General features: G+C 37.7%; 1 protein-coding gene across 3 annotated transcripts in view; it reads left to right on the top strand.

Moving 5' to 3' along the window:
- CHN1 (chimerin 1) overlaps positions 1-17242 on the top strand; it is a 181525-nt gene that overhangs the window by 154027 nt on the left and 10256 nt on the right. For all 3 annotated transcript variants that reach the window (XM_069470656.1, XM_069470663.1, XM_069470649.1), the window contains 3 exons: positions 2647-2731; positions 12732-12905; positions 13649-13726. In XM_069470656.1, coding sequence (XP_069326757.1) covers positions 2647-2731; positions 12732-12905; positions 13649-13726 — 337 coding nt within the window. The remainder of the gene's footprint in view (positions 1-2646; positions 2732-12731; positions 12906-13648; positions 13727-17242) is intronic.

Raw genomic sequence — 17242 nt, forward strand, 5'->3', positions numbered from 1 at the left:
GACAAACCCACCATGAATTCCTGGAATCCATGACCTTTTTATCTTTGTGTACATCACCATTTAATAAATGCTTATGAATAAAAATGATTAACAAATAAAATTAGTATGTTTTTTATGACATCTAGAGGAATAAAAAAGACCAAAAGGCTACCATAATCAACTTTTTACAAATACAGTTCAACGTTATCGAGTCAGAAGTCACAAAACAAAGGAAACTTTAGAAATATGGGTTTTAGATATAAAGATTCAAAAGGGAATCCAGTTAAACCCTGTTATTCAAATAGAAGTTTAGTCATGGAGAGCTATATAAGCTACCTTCTAAATGATTTAAAAAAAAAAAAAAAAGAAAAGAAAAAAGAAAGGAAGGAAAAGAAAAACCAGCCCCAAATGGCTCAGGATGTTTTTATAAAAAAAAAAAAGCTGTCCAAGAATGAAATATATAAATAACAATTTCCTAAAGATTGCTTTCTGAGATACATGTGTGATCCTTTAATTGGAGAACATCGGGCCTGCTTGGACAGTTATAACCCTCTCTTTGGCATATGTAATATGAAGAAATGCCCCAGGCTTGTTGAAACACCACATTCAGGAAGGTGAGGAGTGGACTGGTTCTGTTATAACATCTCAGTAACTCAGTGCTGTTTGCCAAAAGCCTTTTTGTTTAACAACAAACAAAACACCATCTACTCTGTTTTTGTTCTCCCAGTGAAATTTTCAGACACTTTATCATGAGATAACTGGCAGGTACAAAATTTCTGGACTTCCTTCATATTTCCATTCCATTTTTATGCACTTTGCCAAGTAAGTGATACTGATTATCCTGAAATCTGGCAACCTATAAGCTGGTTTGTGTCCCGGAGCCTTTCTCTAAAAGTAACTGCACAATTCTATTGCTATTTCATGGTTATAGAACTCTCTTTATGAATCAGTGCTGTTTCACTCATTCCCCTCAGAGGAAAGCAAGATCGCATACCTCACACGGTTTTATTCACTCTGAGAAACACAGGAACATCACAGAGTATCTGAATGTTGATCTTGGGCTCTGCTTCAGCAACTTCAGGAAATGCTTTCAATTTACAGGCTCTGAACATCTTTAATAACCCACAAGCAACTATGTCTGCATTCCTGACCCTTTTCCATAAAAGACATAATAGGGATTATGGCCTGCTTTTCAAAATCAACATAAAATTTTGTGCTCAGGCTCACTTGGCAACAACCAAGAGTCACAAGCACATACCTACTTTGAATGAACCCTGGGTTATCCATTGCAGCTTTATATGGGTATTTTGGCCAATGTAGTATTTTGAATTCTGATATATTATATTTCATTGGTTCTAATATGTACATTTTATTTTGTATTTTAATGTCTCCCCAATTAGGACTTACCTCAATGGCTTATTGTAATTTAATTGGCATAGTTTTTCTAAATGGAACATATATAATGGTATGTCTTACATTTGTGCATAAGTTTGAAGAAATAAGTTTTATATGTATATCCTAAAAATCATTTACTCAATGTCTAGTCAATGCATTAATATAGCAATTCTCAAAATGACAGTCTTAGCTGTGAATATCATTATTTGCAACTGCTGTTTTGAACCACATTTGTGTTGGAATAAAATTGTCACAATTTGTGATTTTTTGCTCTTGTTTTATGGTTTCCGTAGAAGGAAATCATATATATCAGAAATTATTTCAAGTAAATCTAATTTGATACAGATCAATGACTTCCTAGTGCCTTTTTTTAAACTCATTTCTTAAGTGCCTGTTCAGCCAGTATTTGCTCAGAATCTTAAATTATTACTGATAATAAAGATTTTTTTCTTTTATTTTTTAACATTTGGGGTTTAGATTCATTGCTTCTCTGTTCTACCAATATTTTTTTATCTGAGTTAAGCTAGAATGCCTTCTCTTTCCTATCTGTAAAAGTCTACAGGTATCTTTGCATTTGAATCCTTTCTTCTTTGGAGATTCCTTTCTTTCTCAGGGAAAAAGGAAGCAAATGTTGTAAAACCTTTATGAGCTGGAATGATTAGTGAATAATTACTATATTCAAACACAGTTTCTGATTAAGCATAGCTTCTGCAGGTTCTAAAATGTATTCATTCTCTTTGCTAACATAAGTATCAAATGTTTTGCACAGAAATTAGTCCTTTTGATGATCCAGTTGTAACTAGTCAATAAGCGTCACCTTTAACCTCTATGACCCGACCTGTGGTCACAGAAGGTGGATTATCTGAAAAAATCCTTACAGGACCCAACACATACTCTGTGTTGCTTCTTATCCTTTTTCATGTCATCGCACTGTAGAAATGTCATAGTACATAGGAATGCCAGGATTTGTATAGCACATAAATAAGGCTGCTTATACCTGGGGACACCCTTTGGAAAACTCCACTGAAGAAATTGTTTTCAAAAGTAAATTGCAGAATATTGGTTTGATTTATCACCATTACTAAGACAAAGAAGAAACCAAGCTCTGGAAAAATGTTGACAGTTTGTCAGTTCCACTCAACCAAGTTTCTTCTAAAGGCAGCCATATTACCTCTTCAGTACTAACTGCGGCTTATGTGTGAGTGCTTTGACGTGGAACAATCTCCTTGTCCATTTGTTTCCCTCTCCTTACTTTGCCTCCATTTTTTCCAGGTCCATACATTCAGAGGGCCACACTGGTGTGAGTACTGTGCCAACTTCATGTGGGGCCTCATTGCTCAGGGAGTGAAGTGTGCAGGTGAGTGCCCTCCCCCTCCCTCGAGTGAGTCAGTTATGAAGTTGTAAGGAACAAGGTATGAGGTCTGTCGTGGACATGCAGTAGGCTGGATTCTCAGGCAGCTGCTTTGGAAATTGTTATTTTATCTGCCCTAACCTCCTTGCACTTGAGGGGCAGCAGGCTGGGGATCTGGCATTAGCCCAGTGTAAAGAGAGAAGTCAGCTTGTTCAAAAAGTCTGATAAAAGGAGATAAAAGTAAGGCAGTTATATTTAATACTTGCCTTTGATGTTTCAGTAACTATATTTATAAAAATGATTTTTTTAAAAAAAGCAATGTACAGGGACCTATGATTGTTGCCTTGGAAACTGAATTTTAAAGATTACTTGTTAAGCTGGATTGTCCTTACTAAATTTTTGTGAAATCATATTGAAGCTTTAAAAATCTGTGAATTTATCTTCAAAGATTGTTACCAAATTCTGAAAAACCACTTAGTCACTAATATTTTGTGTGAAATTTTGAATATACCAAATCCTTTTTGTAAAATACAACCATATTTAAAAACTTCTAAGATTTATGCATAAAGAAATAACAGGGATTTATTGAGATACTTTGTGAAATGAATAAGTCACATCATAAGAAATTCATTTGTATAGAACAACTATACTGAATATCGACCAAACTACTCTAAATTGTGGCATAGGCTTAAAAATAATTATCTAAATTCTAATTATGTAGTGTTTGGTCATGAAAGATTCTTTCTGCTATTTAATTTGTATTATAAAACTAAAAAATGTCTTCTTACATGTCTTTTAGCATGCAGCTTTACACTAAAAAAGTATACTAAGGGAAAGTATTTCAAAATGGTAACTATAGTAACTGTCAGATTTATCACTGTAAACATTCTCATTTCTTTTGTGGCATGATTTTTAAATGGAGTGTTTTTGTTGTCCATTATGTGCAGAAATTTCTGGGGTCTGGTTATTCTTATTTATAAATTGCATTTTCTTTGAATAGCAGGATACAACATGCATTGCATGGGAATGTTCCAAGTCACTTTTCTTTCAGTTATTATTCCCTTACCATCACTAGGTGTACTAAGGTTCCAGGCATATATCACCATTCAAGGACCTTCCTGCTACAGGAAGTGGGATAAAAATTCCACAGCTCTGGACCTTGAACGGTGCAGAGGTGTTGGTCAAGGAGAGCCTCAGCTCAGAGCCCGGGCTCAGAGTAAATGAGGAAAACCTTACTGTTACGGCTGGTGGTTATCCAGAGTCAGGGTGAGGAACCATCACTAAGAAGGCGGTGGTTGTGCCTTTAAACTGGAGGGGAACAGAGTGGGATGGAAAGTGTTGATAAAGTAGAGGCATTAAGACAGTCTACACTGTGGTTTTTCAAAGGCAAATGGAATACTCTTTCCAAAGCACAAATTGCCTGCTCAGGAAATGATGGTCTCAATAAGATTGGTTTGCCTTGATGAGACAATCTTGACCAGCTGACACTGCAACAGTTTCTTAAACATTTTATGACTGTCAATAACTTAAAAGTTTTTCTTTTACGAGAGTAATGATATGTATCATTTACATTTTGAAATGGTAAATAAAGGCCACCTTCCATAAGAATTCTGAGTCAGCTGTTAAACAGAGAATAGGTACAACACCTTTCAATAATCTTTGGCAAAATGCTACAATCTGAATTATGTTTGAAAGAAATGTTTTGGAACATTTATTGTAATCATATGGGACAAAGGAGAAAGGAAATTATTCACTCCCGTCTGCATGGCCACCCACATTAATAGCCTTCACCTCTTGTGGTAAGTAAAGGTCAGGAATTGAAAGAAAAGCCTGGAGGAGATTTTTCATTTTATGTTGTATCATGTCCTTAAAAGCATTATGCTCTGTGTGACTTGAACCATATTCATGCATACTATAAACATAAGTCAACCCATTTTTAAAATGTGGAGGGTTGAGTTTCAAATTAGTTCTGTTTTCTATGACAACTAATTACATTTGGATTGACAATGGGATTCTTAGGTCTAAAGTGACTCTGAGGTTCGTCTGGCCTTTGAGCATCTGCTTTAACCTAAATTTGAATGCTAAGAATTTAAAGAGACAGCACACACTAGCTGTGGTGGGCTGAATAATGGCTCCTCAAAGATGTCCACTTTTTAATCCCTGGAACCTGCAAATTTATTACCTTTCATGGCACAAGGAACTTTGCAGATATGGTTAAATCACAGATATTAAGAGGGGTCTCTTGGTCTGTTTTGTGTTGCTATAACAAAATACCACAGACTGGGTGACTAATAAAGAACAGAAATTTACATTTTACAATTCTAGAGGCTAGAAAGTCCAGGATCAGAGCACTGGGAGGTTCATCATCTGGTGAGGGTTCAGTCCACTTCCAAGATGGCACCTTGAAAGCCATGTCCTCTGGAGAGGAGGCACGCTGTGTCCTCATGCAGCAGAAGGGCAAAAGAGGGACCAACTCCCTCTGTCAAGCCGCTTTATAAGAGCACCCGGTCACATTCGTGAGGGAGGATCCCTCATAGCTTAATCATCTCTTAAAAGCCCCATGTCTTCACACCATCACATTGGCAACACCTGAATCTTGGAGAGACCACTTTCAAACCACAGCAGGGAGATTACCCTGGAGAGTCAGGGTGGGCTCAGGGTAGTCAGTCACAAGGGTCCTTATAAGAAGGGAGGCAGGAAGTTGAGCCAGAGAAAGATGATGTAAGGACAGAAGCGGAGGTCAGAGGGAAGAGGAGATGCTGTGAAGATGGAGGAGAGGCCATGAGCCAAGGAATGCAGGTGATCTCTAGAAAGGCCAAGAAACAGATTTTCCCCTGCAACCTCTAGAAGGAGCACAGACGTGCTAATACCTTGGTTTTGACCCAGTGAAACTGATTTTGGACTTAGGACCTCCAGAACTGTATGATAATAAACGCATGTTGTTTTAAGCCACAAGTTTGTGATAATTTGTGACAGCAGCGGTTGTAAACTAATAGACTAGCCACCAAACATTAAAGACGTTATTTCCGAAGAAAAATGGCAGCGTACTGTCTATCAGAAAAGAGACGTATTTATCTGCTTTTGGTCCCTAGGACAGCTTGCTTTGTTCGGGCTTCTTTTTTCAAAAATCCACCAAAGCAGAAGAGAGCTTGTCAAGAATTTTTAAGTTTGCCAGAAGCAATAATTTTGTATCCATCCCCTACCAGTTTTTTTCTTACTCCATGTAAAAGTACCGGGTGATGTGGTGGTCCTACGGCCACCAGGCTGGCAGAGTCGCTGTAGGGGTAAGGCTAAATCCAGCGAAGGCCAGGCAGCCACCCCCTCAGGATAGAAGGCACAAGGCTCGCTAAGCACACCACAGCAACAAGAACAAGAGGGAGTGGTGGGCACGATCACTAGAATGCTAGTTATCACCTTACAGGAGCCATTCAAAGCCAGGCAGTCCGAAGTGACGTCACAGGCGTAAGCTTAGTCTCATCCACCGAGGTCCCCTGACTCTAGGCTCCTCTGAAGGGAGGAAAGTGATGTTGCAAGGGAATAGCTAACTGCAGCCTGGGAGCGATGCTGCTCTTGCTAAAATATTGGTGACCCAAATAGGTGGCTTCTAAAAGTAACATTCAAAGGATGGTCATTGTTTGGTTAGAATAGTATCTTCAAAGAGTTTTTTCTTTTCTTATGAAATGTAAGCTTGTAGGTTAATCTTTATGTAATCATTGAGGTTGTCAAACATCCTTCCTTGAAAAAAAATAAGAGCATTATTCCAGCAGCATTCCTGAATTGTTTTCATTTTAGCCTTACCAGAATATTCTAAGAAATTAAGGATGATAATTGTTTTAAGTCAGACATATCAACTTAGTCTTGGTTGCTTATTAAAGTGACTTCGTATATTCAGTGTATCATTGTCATTGCTGCCTCCAAAAGGCAATGGCAGCAGTTTCTTTCCTACTAATAAAATAGAGGCATTTATTACGTAAAGTATATAAGCACTCAACTTTTAGGTTGAAGAAAAGAAGTGGGAGTAATGTCTTTTGTTTTCATTGCTGTTTTGATTGATTGTACCTAGAAAGTTATGTTTGTCCTTGTAAGGCAGTGAGAAATTGGCAAGATTTGCTCTAAAGTTTCATGGAACCCCTTTTATTTGAAAGCAATACTGTCATCAGTATTCTAAAGTACAAGGTATTCTTCTTAATTTTGCTTATGAAAGAAATTCCCTCTGATACATATTAGAATACAAACTACTCCATTTTCCCTGTGGTGGGGGGGGGGACTCAGAGATAGGTTTAAAAACAAAACTTTTATTTGCAATTATTTAAAATATGAACACTCAGAGAAAAATGAATAATTATCTTTGTTTTCAAAACACATTAGTATAATTATGTTATCCCTTAATCCTATCAATAGAATGTAATTACTATCTATTCATTTAAAAAAACAGGTTTATATGCTCTCTAGGTATAAAGTATACATGTGTTTTAGCAAAATCAAGTCTCAGAAAATATGAGTAGCCTAAAGTTGGTAGTGTAATAGAAATATCTTATTAAGAAAGTATAGAATAAAATGTGATTTGAATTTTTTTTTCTTCCTTTCATATGTTTGTTCTGTGCTGATTAGCTTGAGAAATTGGAAAGGGGAAATGTGATTTAATAGTAACACAAAAATAACCACCAAACCAAGAGATGAAACAAATGAAATCTTTTATGGACTTTTTTTATTATTATTATTTGTAGCATAGAGCTTCCCTGGGAGAAATGGAACTATATAGGAGTTATATGACTTTAATAAATAAGTATGAAAACCAAATAAAGTCTTAATGGCAAACTGAAATATTGATATACTGCTAGTCCCTGAAGCATCAATTTTCATAGCAAGCTCAGGGCTGGTGTATTGCACTGTGAACTAAGGGTATAAAAAGATACTTTATTTTAATGCCTTTGCCCTATCCTTTGGTCTTCTGAAGGACTTCATATCCAATCCTGACAAAAATTTGGCCTTTGAGATTTATTGCTAAAATTAAGCATAATATATTTTCCCATAAGTTTTATCTTACTCAAATAGAAGAGAGACTGTCAGTTTAGAAAATGTTTCACTCTTCCTTAAATACCTAAATCTGAACTCAGTCATCACTTTATCCAGTTTTCACTGAGTCACAGATAAGCTTAGGAATCTGCTGATGTTTAAAATGGGAGATGACTTCAAATGTTTAAAGGAAAAAAGGTAATACTAATATCAAACCATTAGTGCCATTCAGATATTATGTGGATGCATCAAAATTTTCATTTTTTGTTGTCTACTCGATTTTCACTTAGAGTTTATACATTGGGAAAGAATATGACAAAACAAGTTTTATCATTGCCTTTTAAAAGTCCTGCCAGATCAATCATATATAGATATCTTTGAGAGACTCATGTGGATAAAACATAGCAGTGTTTTTTAAACTCAAGTATATGTAACTAATAATGGGTACCATATACATTTTCAAATAAAAGGTTGAAAATAGCAACTTCATCTTCACTGCTGGAAAAAATAACTCAGAGCACATGGTGTACTGTATGGTGTACGTGGGAAAAGTGGTACATATGACTCAGTGGGAAGAACATGGGCCAGGAATCAGCAATCCAAGATTTAAATCTCAGTTCTGCTACTTTCTGGCTGAGCAGCTTGAACAAGTCATTCAGCCTCTCCGAGCCCCATTGTCTTTGTCTTGAAATGAAGATACTGGGATAGGTTTTCACCAAGATCCCTTTCCAACTGAATCTGTGACCTATGTGTATACACTTGAAGTATGAGATACATCAGTACTATTATTAAATTATGAAGCTTTGCTGAATTTTATGCTTTTAAAACATTATGTAAGTGTTCTTCCAGTTCTGGGCAAGATGGATGTTTCATCCTCTAATAATTATAACAGAAGGCCCTGGACAAAATATGTACATCAACTATTAGAACACTCTGAAAGTTGGAAGGCTAACTAGGGACCTCAGGACTTGAGGAACAACCCAGCAGTGAGCTCCCTGGTGGTACTTCTTGTCTGTCTGTTTTGATGTCCTGTGTATCCCATCTTAGGCACTATAGAAGCCCACAACCCATAAATGCAGACAGACAGAAACCAAAAAATAATCCCAAGAAAAGCCTGCTTTTCTAGCCAAAGCAAAGCACAAAAGGACAGAAACCATTCAGCCACCCGTACCATTCTCCATGTAAACCCCATGAAGAAAGCCACATTGCACTAGCGGAGTCTCTAGGTGTAGCCCCGTTTTCTACCACCACTCTGCAACAGCAAAGGTGCACTCCTGAGGGTCTGTGAGCAGAGCCCTAGCTTCCATCCCAGCCTTGCAGCAGGAAAGTGGTATTCCACCTTGGCTGAGCCTCTGAGAGGACGCTGACTTTCAGAGGAGGAGTACCTCTGTGCCCAAGTCTATGGGCAGAGCCCTGGCTTGACCCCTGACCTGCAGTAATGAGGCACCTGAGATCATGATCAGAACTCAGTTTTCCATGCCCAACCTGCAGTTACAGGCAAAACAGCACTCCTCCCTGACCAAGTTTATGGGCACAGCCCTGACTTCCATCTCTCCTGCAATACCTAGGTGGTGGCCCTCTCTCTCCCACCCAGCGTCGCAGAGAATGTGGGGTAGTCCTGCCATTTGAGTAACATACAATTGTGGCAGGCAAAATAGCACTGCAGTAGCATTACAAAGGCTTTGTAAACTAGGCTGACATTTGAACCACAGTCTACAAAAGAACATTCTAATTCTAAACTACCTGCTACAATTGAAGATTTAAATGGGAACCATAGTCTTATAAACACTCAAAATATTCAAGATACAGTCCAAATTACCCATTATTACCAGGAACCAACAAAATCTCAACTCAAATGAAAAAAGACAATTGACAGACACCAACATCAAGATGATACAGATGTTGAAATTATCAGACAAGAAAAGCAGGTTATCATAAAAACGCTCCAACAAGCAATTATGAACACTCTTGAAACAAATGAGCAGGAAATATCAGAAAAAAATAAAGATATAAAAAAGAACCAAATGGAAGTTTTAGAACTGAAAAATATAATAACTGAAATGAACTCGCTGGGTTATGGTCTTAATAGCAGAATAGACATGACAAGATGAAGGAATGGGTGAACTCAAAGTTGGAGCAATAGAAATTATCCAGTTCAAACAAGAGAGAGAAAACAGATTTTAAAAAGTGAACGGAGCTCAGAGACCTGTGGGACAATAATACAAGATTTAGCATTTGGAATCTCAGAAGAGGAGAAAGAGTGAAAGGCTAAAAAAAAAATTTGAAAAAATAATAGCTGAAAACTCCCCAAATATGGTGGAAGCAGTCAGAAGTGATATATTACTTAATTGGAGATAATTTTATTTAAATGAAATACATTAAGAACAGTATAGATGTGGAAGTATCTGTAATCCCAGTTGGTCAAGTCCTTTTCAGGACCTGGCCTTCACATCTGACAAACACAGACTTGGCCTTGATTTCAGCTTAGCTTCTGACTTTAAGCTGATTATGACAATCTTGGGGTAACTACGTAGAAAATGCTTCTCAAAATTATGTTTCATTCTTCTAAATAGCTACATAGTCATGGTAAACACAATTTATTACATGTTAGCACTTTACATATATTAATATTCAAGCCTCACATGAGCCCTAATAAGCACTATTATTGTTCCCATTTTACATAACTGAGGCACAGAAAGTTTGAGCAATTCACTCAAAAATCACACAACTAATAGATTCTAGACCAAACTCTAAGTTACAGAAATTACCCAAGATGTTAAAGTATTCAGGGGACAGGACGTCTTTTAAGTGGACATTTTTCCCATTGATTTGCCTTGTGATTGAGTCAGAAATCTTACGTATTATGTAATATAGAGATAAAGAGGAATGTGGGTTTTGGTTATGAAGTCATTTGGACATTATTTAACTGTACAGAATAGTGTTGAGTCATTTCTTCAGATAGTTTAGATTGAGCGCTTTGCTCTGGAAGCCCTTCTGTGTTTAAAGAAGCTGCTGTTCTTCAGTGGTGATAAAGTTTGGACACTCAGCACCAGTGATGCCGTCTCCCATGCCGTTCACCACACACACACACACACACACACACACACACACACACAAGCAAAGACCCGGCTTCCCTCTACACCTAGCCAGTCTTTGCACCTGGGATGTGTTCACTACATCTGAATTCCTTCCTTAGAGTCACCACAGGCCTTAAGTTTTACTTCAACTTGGCAGTGTCTACCCATTTAATGAAAGAACAATTTCATTTATAAGTATTGGCTAATTCTCCTTGTCTCTGTTAATTGTTACTACCATATATAACTAGATCACAGCTAATAACGTTTACAAAAGTCACAATAACGATTCACTGGCATCTGTCTAGCATTTTACAATATGCAAAGCACCTGAATGCATTGGCTCATTAATTCTCGTAACAATTTTGTGAGGTGAATATTATGCTTCCCTTTCTGCCAGAAACGGCAAGCAAAACTGGATGGCATTGTATGATTTTTAAATTGTTTTCGTTAAGACCTAGCTGTAAACTATATATATCCCACTTGGACTGGATTTATAAGAGGTCAACATCAAGTTTTCAAAAACTTAAAAACAAATGGGTTATGTTTTTAAAAACATGAAGATGACACATTTATTTTTTTGAAATAGGGTATCACTCTGTTGCCTGAGCTAGAGTGCAGTGGCATCATGATGGCTCACTGCAACCTCAAACTCCCAGGCTCAAACGAACCTCCTGCCTCAGTCTCCCAAAGTGCTAGGATTACAGGCATGAGCCATTGTGTCTGGCCATACATTTATTTTAGTTGAATTATTCAGCTATAGGTTAATCACTCTTCAGTCTTATTCCTCTCTATTCCTTCTTAAATTTCATTGTGCTCTTCTTGTTGAAAAATAAGTGTCTCAAAATATTTAACTAGAAAATGTTTGGGTTCTGGCACCTAAAAAGTTATAACCCAGTAAAATTACAAAGCAAAGGAATAAATTCAGTAAAGGCAATATGTATATATGTGTTACAATTGTGGACTCCAGGAGCTTCCAGATAGCTGAACACGTGGAGGTTCCTGGAGGGTAGCGCACCTGGGGAGGGCATGGAAGCTCCATCTCATTCCCCCACACCCCACCCTATACACCTCTTCATCTGTATCCTTCGTAATGTGCTTTATAACAAAACAGTAAACATTGTTTTAAAAATGTGGACTCTAGAATCATTCACAGGCTTGAACTCCGCTCTACTGTATACTAAATGCATGACCTTGGGTAAATTACTTAACACCTATGGGCTTGGTTCCCTCGGTTATAAAATGAAAAGAAAAAGTACCTATTTCACAGAGCTTTGTGAGTTTAAGTGAAATAATAAATGTAAAGCCCATGGAACTGGCACTAGTAAGCCCTCAATAAATGTTAGCTGGTGATAGTAGCAGCGATAAATAATAGTTATGGCCATTTTCAGCTACTAGGTGAATTATATATTAGTTATCATATATATAGAAAGGATTATGAATAGATATAAATATGAGCAACACCAATTTTAAGAGGGCCCTGGATATTCCTACTTTTGGAGGTCCAATTCCACTTCATATCAAATACATTAAAATACAGTTATATTGCACATTAAATATGATTTTTATATAACTTTAAAGAAATGGGTTAATTTTTAGTTGGCTATTTGGCATAATATTACATTTTATAGACATTTAGCTAAACCCTTATTAATTTTGATTTTTTTTCTTATGTATTCTCCTGAGATCACAGAGTGGGTAAATGGTGCATGCAGCATGAGGTAGAACTCTGGTCTCCTGGCTTATAGCCAAAATTTCCAAGAGAAAAGATGGGACTATTGTTTCCCCACCCCAAAGGAACTGCTGGAGGCTAATCTCCTTTAAAACCTAATTCAAACTGGAGTGTCCTTTGCTAAAATTAACACTTCCAGAATGCTCAAAACTCCGAAAATGATAGTGAATTTTTCCTTTCTTAGACTGTGGTTTGAATGTTCATAAGCAGTGCTCCAAGATGGTTCCAAATGACTGTAAGCCAGACTTGAAGCACGTCAAGAAGGTGTACAGCTGCGACCTCACGACGCTCGTGAAGGCGCACACCACGAAGCGGCCCATGGTGGTGGACATGTGCGTCAGGGAGATCGAGTCTAGAGGTGAGGCGCTCCGGGTGGCTGCGGCGTCCCCATGTCCCCACTCACACAGTACGGGTCCCGGTGCTTTTGTGGGGGCCTCATTGCACAATGTGGTTATCGTCTGCAACTTGGGGGGGGATTGGTTTCAGAAGTCAAATGGTGTCAAAGTCTGAAATGAATTAATTTAACAAGTAGCTAAACAGCTTGATTTCAAGATATATTTAACCAGGTATAGAAAATATCCCTTAAAAATATTTATAGATGATGCTTCCACTCTAAAAGTTGACATGTAGAGATAAATTGATTTTTCAGTTTTTATATTTTTCTCACGTCCAAGAAGCAAAGATGTAAATGCTCTATTAAAACTATCCAAGGCCAAAAACAGAGCTGCACCCTAGGCACTCTTTCCCACTGGGCAAAAACTGCCACAGGCCTATTAATGTAGTTTATCTTAGTCTTCTGTTACGTAATATGTAAAAGAATTTATGGTGTAATTGGGGTGATGAATTATTTCCCTTAAGACTTAACATATTTGACCTAATTAGACAAAGTCATGAGCCAAATTATAAATATAAAGGTGACAATAGGTCAGAGATGAAGAACTGTGAGTGAAATGGTTTTATTTTAGAAGTGTGAAAAGGTTTTTAAACATGTATATTTTATTCTTTCTGACACATTACCTCCCCAGCCTAAAGCATGAGAAGTTCTTTAAATTTAAAGAAAAGGCATAATTACAAAGAAACTAATTAGCTTTATATTTACAGGTCTTAATTCTGAAGGACTATACCGAGTGTCAGGATTTAGTGACCTAATTGAAGATGTCAAGATGGCTTTTGACAGAGGTATGTTTTTCAGCATGTTCAATAACTAAGGACAATAATACTTTTGCCAAAAAGGCGCAATTTCTTATGACATTTTATGTCATTTATTATAACATTTATGTTATGACTTTGCCACACCCAAACCATGATTTGGGGTGTGCCTTTTCCCCCCTACAACACTCACCACGTCCAATTTCCTTTTTTTAATTAGCTGTAAGTATTAAACTATCAAATTTGAGAGTGACAAAGAAGCATAACATTTAACTGTGTTACCAATATTTGAGTGTCCAGGGCTGGTCCATGTTCACCAAAATACATACAGAGCAATTAAATTTACCAAAAACCATAGAGAAAAGAGTGGGGTGCAGAATCTAAATCATTCCAGATCTCAGATTTCCCAGGCCTGAGCCAGCCACCTCGCTCTGCCTGTCACCTGTGCCTCCCAGGCATCCTCTTCACCGACTCGACTGAGCTGAGACCCAAGTACCGGCTCATGTGTTAGGGCCAGAAGGCTGAGGAAGCTGAGGGCCTCTGCATAGGGCACGCCCCGCTGTGGGAAAAGGGCCCGGAAAAGAAAAGCTCAGTGGAGCTTAATTTTTTTTAACTAACATTTAAATTAAGATTTGTTTCCATGGTTCTCCAATTTGTCTTTGGTTTAAGTATTTTAAGGAATGAGGTGGTACCAAAGAAGAAGTGTTGCCTTGAATACAAGAAGTAAAAGAATAAGAATTAGTGATCTTTTAAAGAACCACTTTCCTCTGCAAGTCTGTATCCTAGTTCCATCACACAAACGTCTCCCATTCACAAACTCCTACAGGCAATAGAGGCAGAAGACAAAAATGAGTTCACTGTTATTAGCAACCTGATATGAGGAAATCTAGGCCAGCCCATGTATATGATGAGAGCAAAGGTGGTGAGCTGGAGTCGTGGTGATACAGATCCAGACAAACATCAAGAACCCCGGCCGAGTCCCTGCCTGCGTGAATGATAGGGGCATCGCTTTACTCCGGAAGGTGGCAACTGAGCATGTCCTCTACCCGCCTTGGACCATGGTTCTCAAAAATAAGTCAACACCAACAAAGAAACTGAATGTTCCCTTGGACCCCAGAAAGCAAATGACACAGTTTCTTCTCATTAAAAATATGAGACAACCTTTTTGTGACCTGAAAACACCAATAGCAGATTTTTAAAATCAGGAAGAATTCATCTTGGCTCCATATGGCCACACCTTCGGGGGCAGGTCTGTGACCTCCCAGGGGATGTGCACCAGGCTCTGCAGGAATGATGCGAAGAATTTTAACGAGGGTGTAAAACAAACCAGTGACTCAGATCATTTAAATCAATTCTTTACGTAAATGGTGCCCAAATCCTAAGTGTTCAAAGGAATAGGCTATCAATAAAGTAAATTTGAATTGATCAAGGGTGATCACTTCTGAGAGGCTTAACTCTCAAATAATGAGATCCAAGAAAGAAGATGACAGGATCTGTAGAATGCTGGAATTAACTCATTTAATTCAAGTGCCAAGGTAAAAAAGCAGGTTTGGGGAAATCTCCCCTTGCTTAGGACATAGTCACTGAATGGAAAACTAACTCTAACATTAGCAGATGCCATTATAGCTTGTCTACATTTTGTCTTTTAGTGGACCCACAAATATTTATGTGACAGGTACAGTGAGAGATCCATGGGTCAAAAGCAAATAAAAGCCTGTGAGCCTTACCCCAGGACAGCCCCAGCCTATTGAAGAGTCAAGAGCTGAAAGTAAAGAAACTGTCTGGGAACAAAGATGTTACAGACTATGCTCATATGTTATAGTGCTGCTTAGAATGTGGCATCTGGATATCAAATTTCAGAATGTGTTTATGTTATTTTAAAACAGAAAAAAAAAATTTTTAAGATGGAAGTGTATTTTTATTGAAAAGCAAGTTTCAAAAGAACCAGTTTAATAATGATATACATATTAAGTCCCAGAGTGTTAATATTTTAGGCTTCTAGCATGTTTAAATCTATTTTGCATAGAATCATTAACTCAAAAATATTAAGCAGCAACTATACACCAGGCACCGTGTTCTTTACTATATATACAAATAGCCACGTACGCTTGGTCCTTGCACTCATGAAAGGCTCACATTAAATAATCACACAGTGATTATTGGTTTTAATAAAGGCCATAAAGGAAAATATTAATAACTAGGAAACTTAACCTAGTCTGGTGGGGCAGGGGAGGGGTGCTGGAGATCTGAAGAGGCTTCCCCAAAGAAGAAATATTTATGCACTTATGCCACATCTTAGAGGATGAACCAGAGCAGCAAAAACTAACAGATACAGAGAGGCCCTGGCAAAAGAAGGGCGTGTGCAGTGGCCCTGAGGCTGACCTTGGCAAATGCGCTCAAAGGTACTGTAGTTGAGACAGTAATAAATGACAAGAGGGTGGACTGAGATACAATGAACACAATAACTCACCATAGAAAGAATTATCTGAAACAAATTCTGTTTACCCCATATGGAGCTAAACTCTAAGAATGGTGACTTTATTTTCCAAACCAAAAACTGGATATGTAACCTATAAATGGGAACAGGATATTTGAAATCTGGATGCTCATAGAAAAATAATGAATAGCTATTGAAAACAGGAGCCATGTGGCAGAAGAAAAGGAAACTTAGTCTTTTTCCTGAGTAAAACTTTTGATAGAGGGGATACTTGCCTTTGTCATTCTTCTACCTTCCTTTGAGCTCTCATCCCCTTCTCTAGGTCCTTAGGCCCCAGCATCTCCATGCTTCCCTAAGGTCCCCCAGTGAAGGAATCTACATCACCCTTTTCTTCCAGAAAGTCCTTATCCCAGTTTGTTCTGCCACTGCATATGATTTTAGCCCAAGTACGAAAGACAGACGCAGATGATCACATTCACAGTTGAATGTGAACATCTGAAAGGCCAACTTAATTGCATTTTAAAAGATTTTTTTTTTTAGTGGACTTTGGAATAGTTTTTGATTTATAGAAACAATAAGCAGAAAATACAGAGATCTCTCATAACCTTTCCCTCCTCCCCGGCCCACAGTTTCCCCTGTTAATTATTAACATCATGCATTAGTGTGATACATTTGTTATAACTGATGGACCAACGTTGATATATTATTATTAACTAAGCCCATAGTTTACATTAGGGTTCACTCTTTGTGTTTACAGTTCTATGGGTTTTTACAAATGTGTGATGTCATATATCCACCATTACAGTATCACACAAAAGTTTTACTACCATAAAAATCCCTTGTGCTCTACCTCATAAACCCTCCCCTTTCCCTAAATTCTTAGTAACCACCGATCTTTTTACTGTGGCTGTAGTCTTACCTTTTCCAGAATGTCATAGTTGGAATTAGACATTATGAAGCCTTTTTAGACCAATTTGTTTTGCTTAGTAATATGCATTTAAAGTTCCTCCTTGTCTTTTCATGACTTAATAGTTCAGTTCTTTGTACTGCTAATATTCCATTGTATGGATGTCCCACAATTTACACACCTATTGAAGAATAGCTTGGTT

Source organism: Eulemur rufifrons, chromosome 1 (assembly GCF_041146395.1).
Source record: "Eulemur rufifrons isolate Redbay chromosome 1, OSU_ERuf_1, whole genome shotgun sequence".
Taxonomy (NCBI): domain Eukaryota; kingdom Metazoa; phylum Chordata; class Mammalia; order Primates; family Lemuridae; genus Eulemur; species Eulemur rufifrons.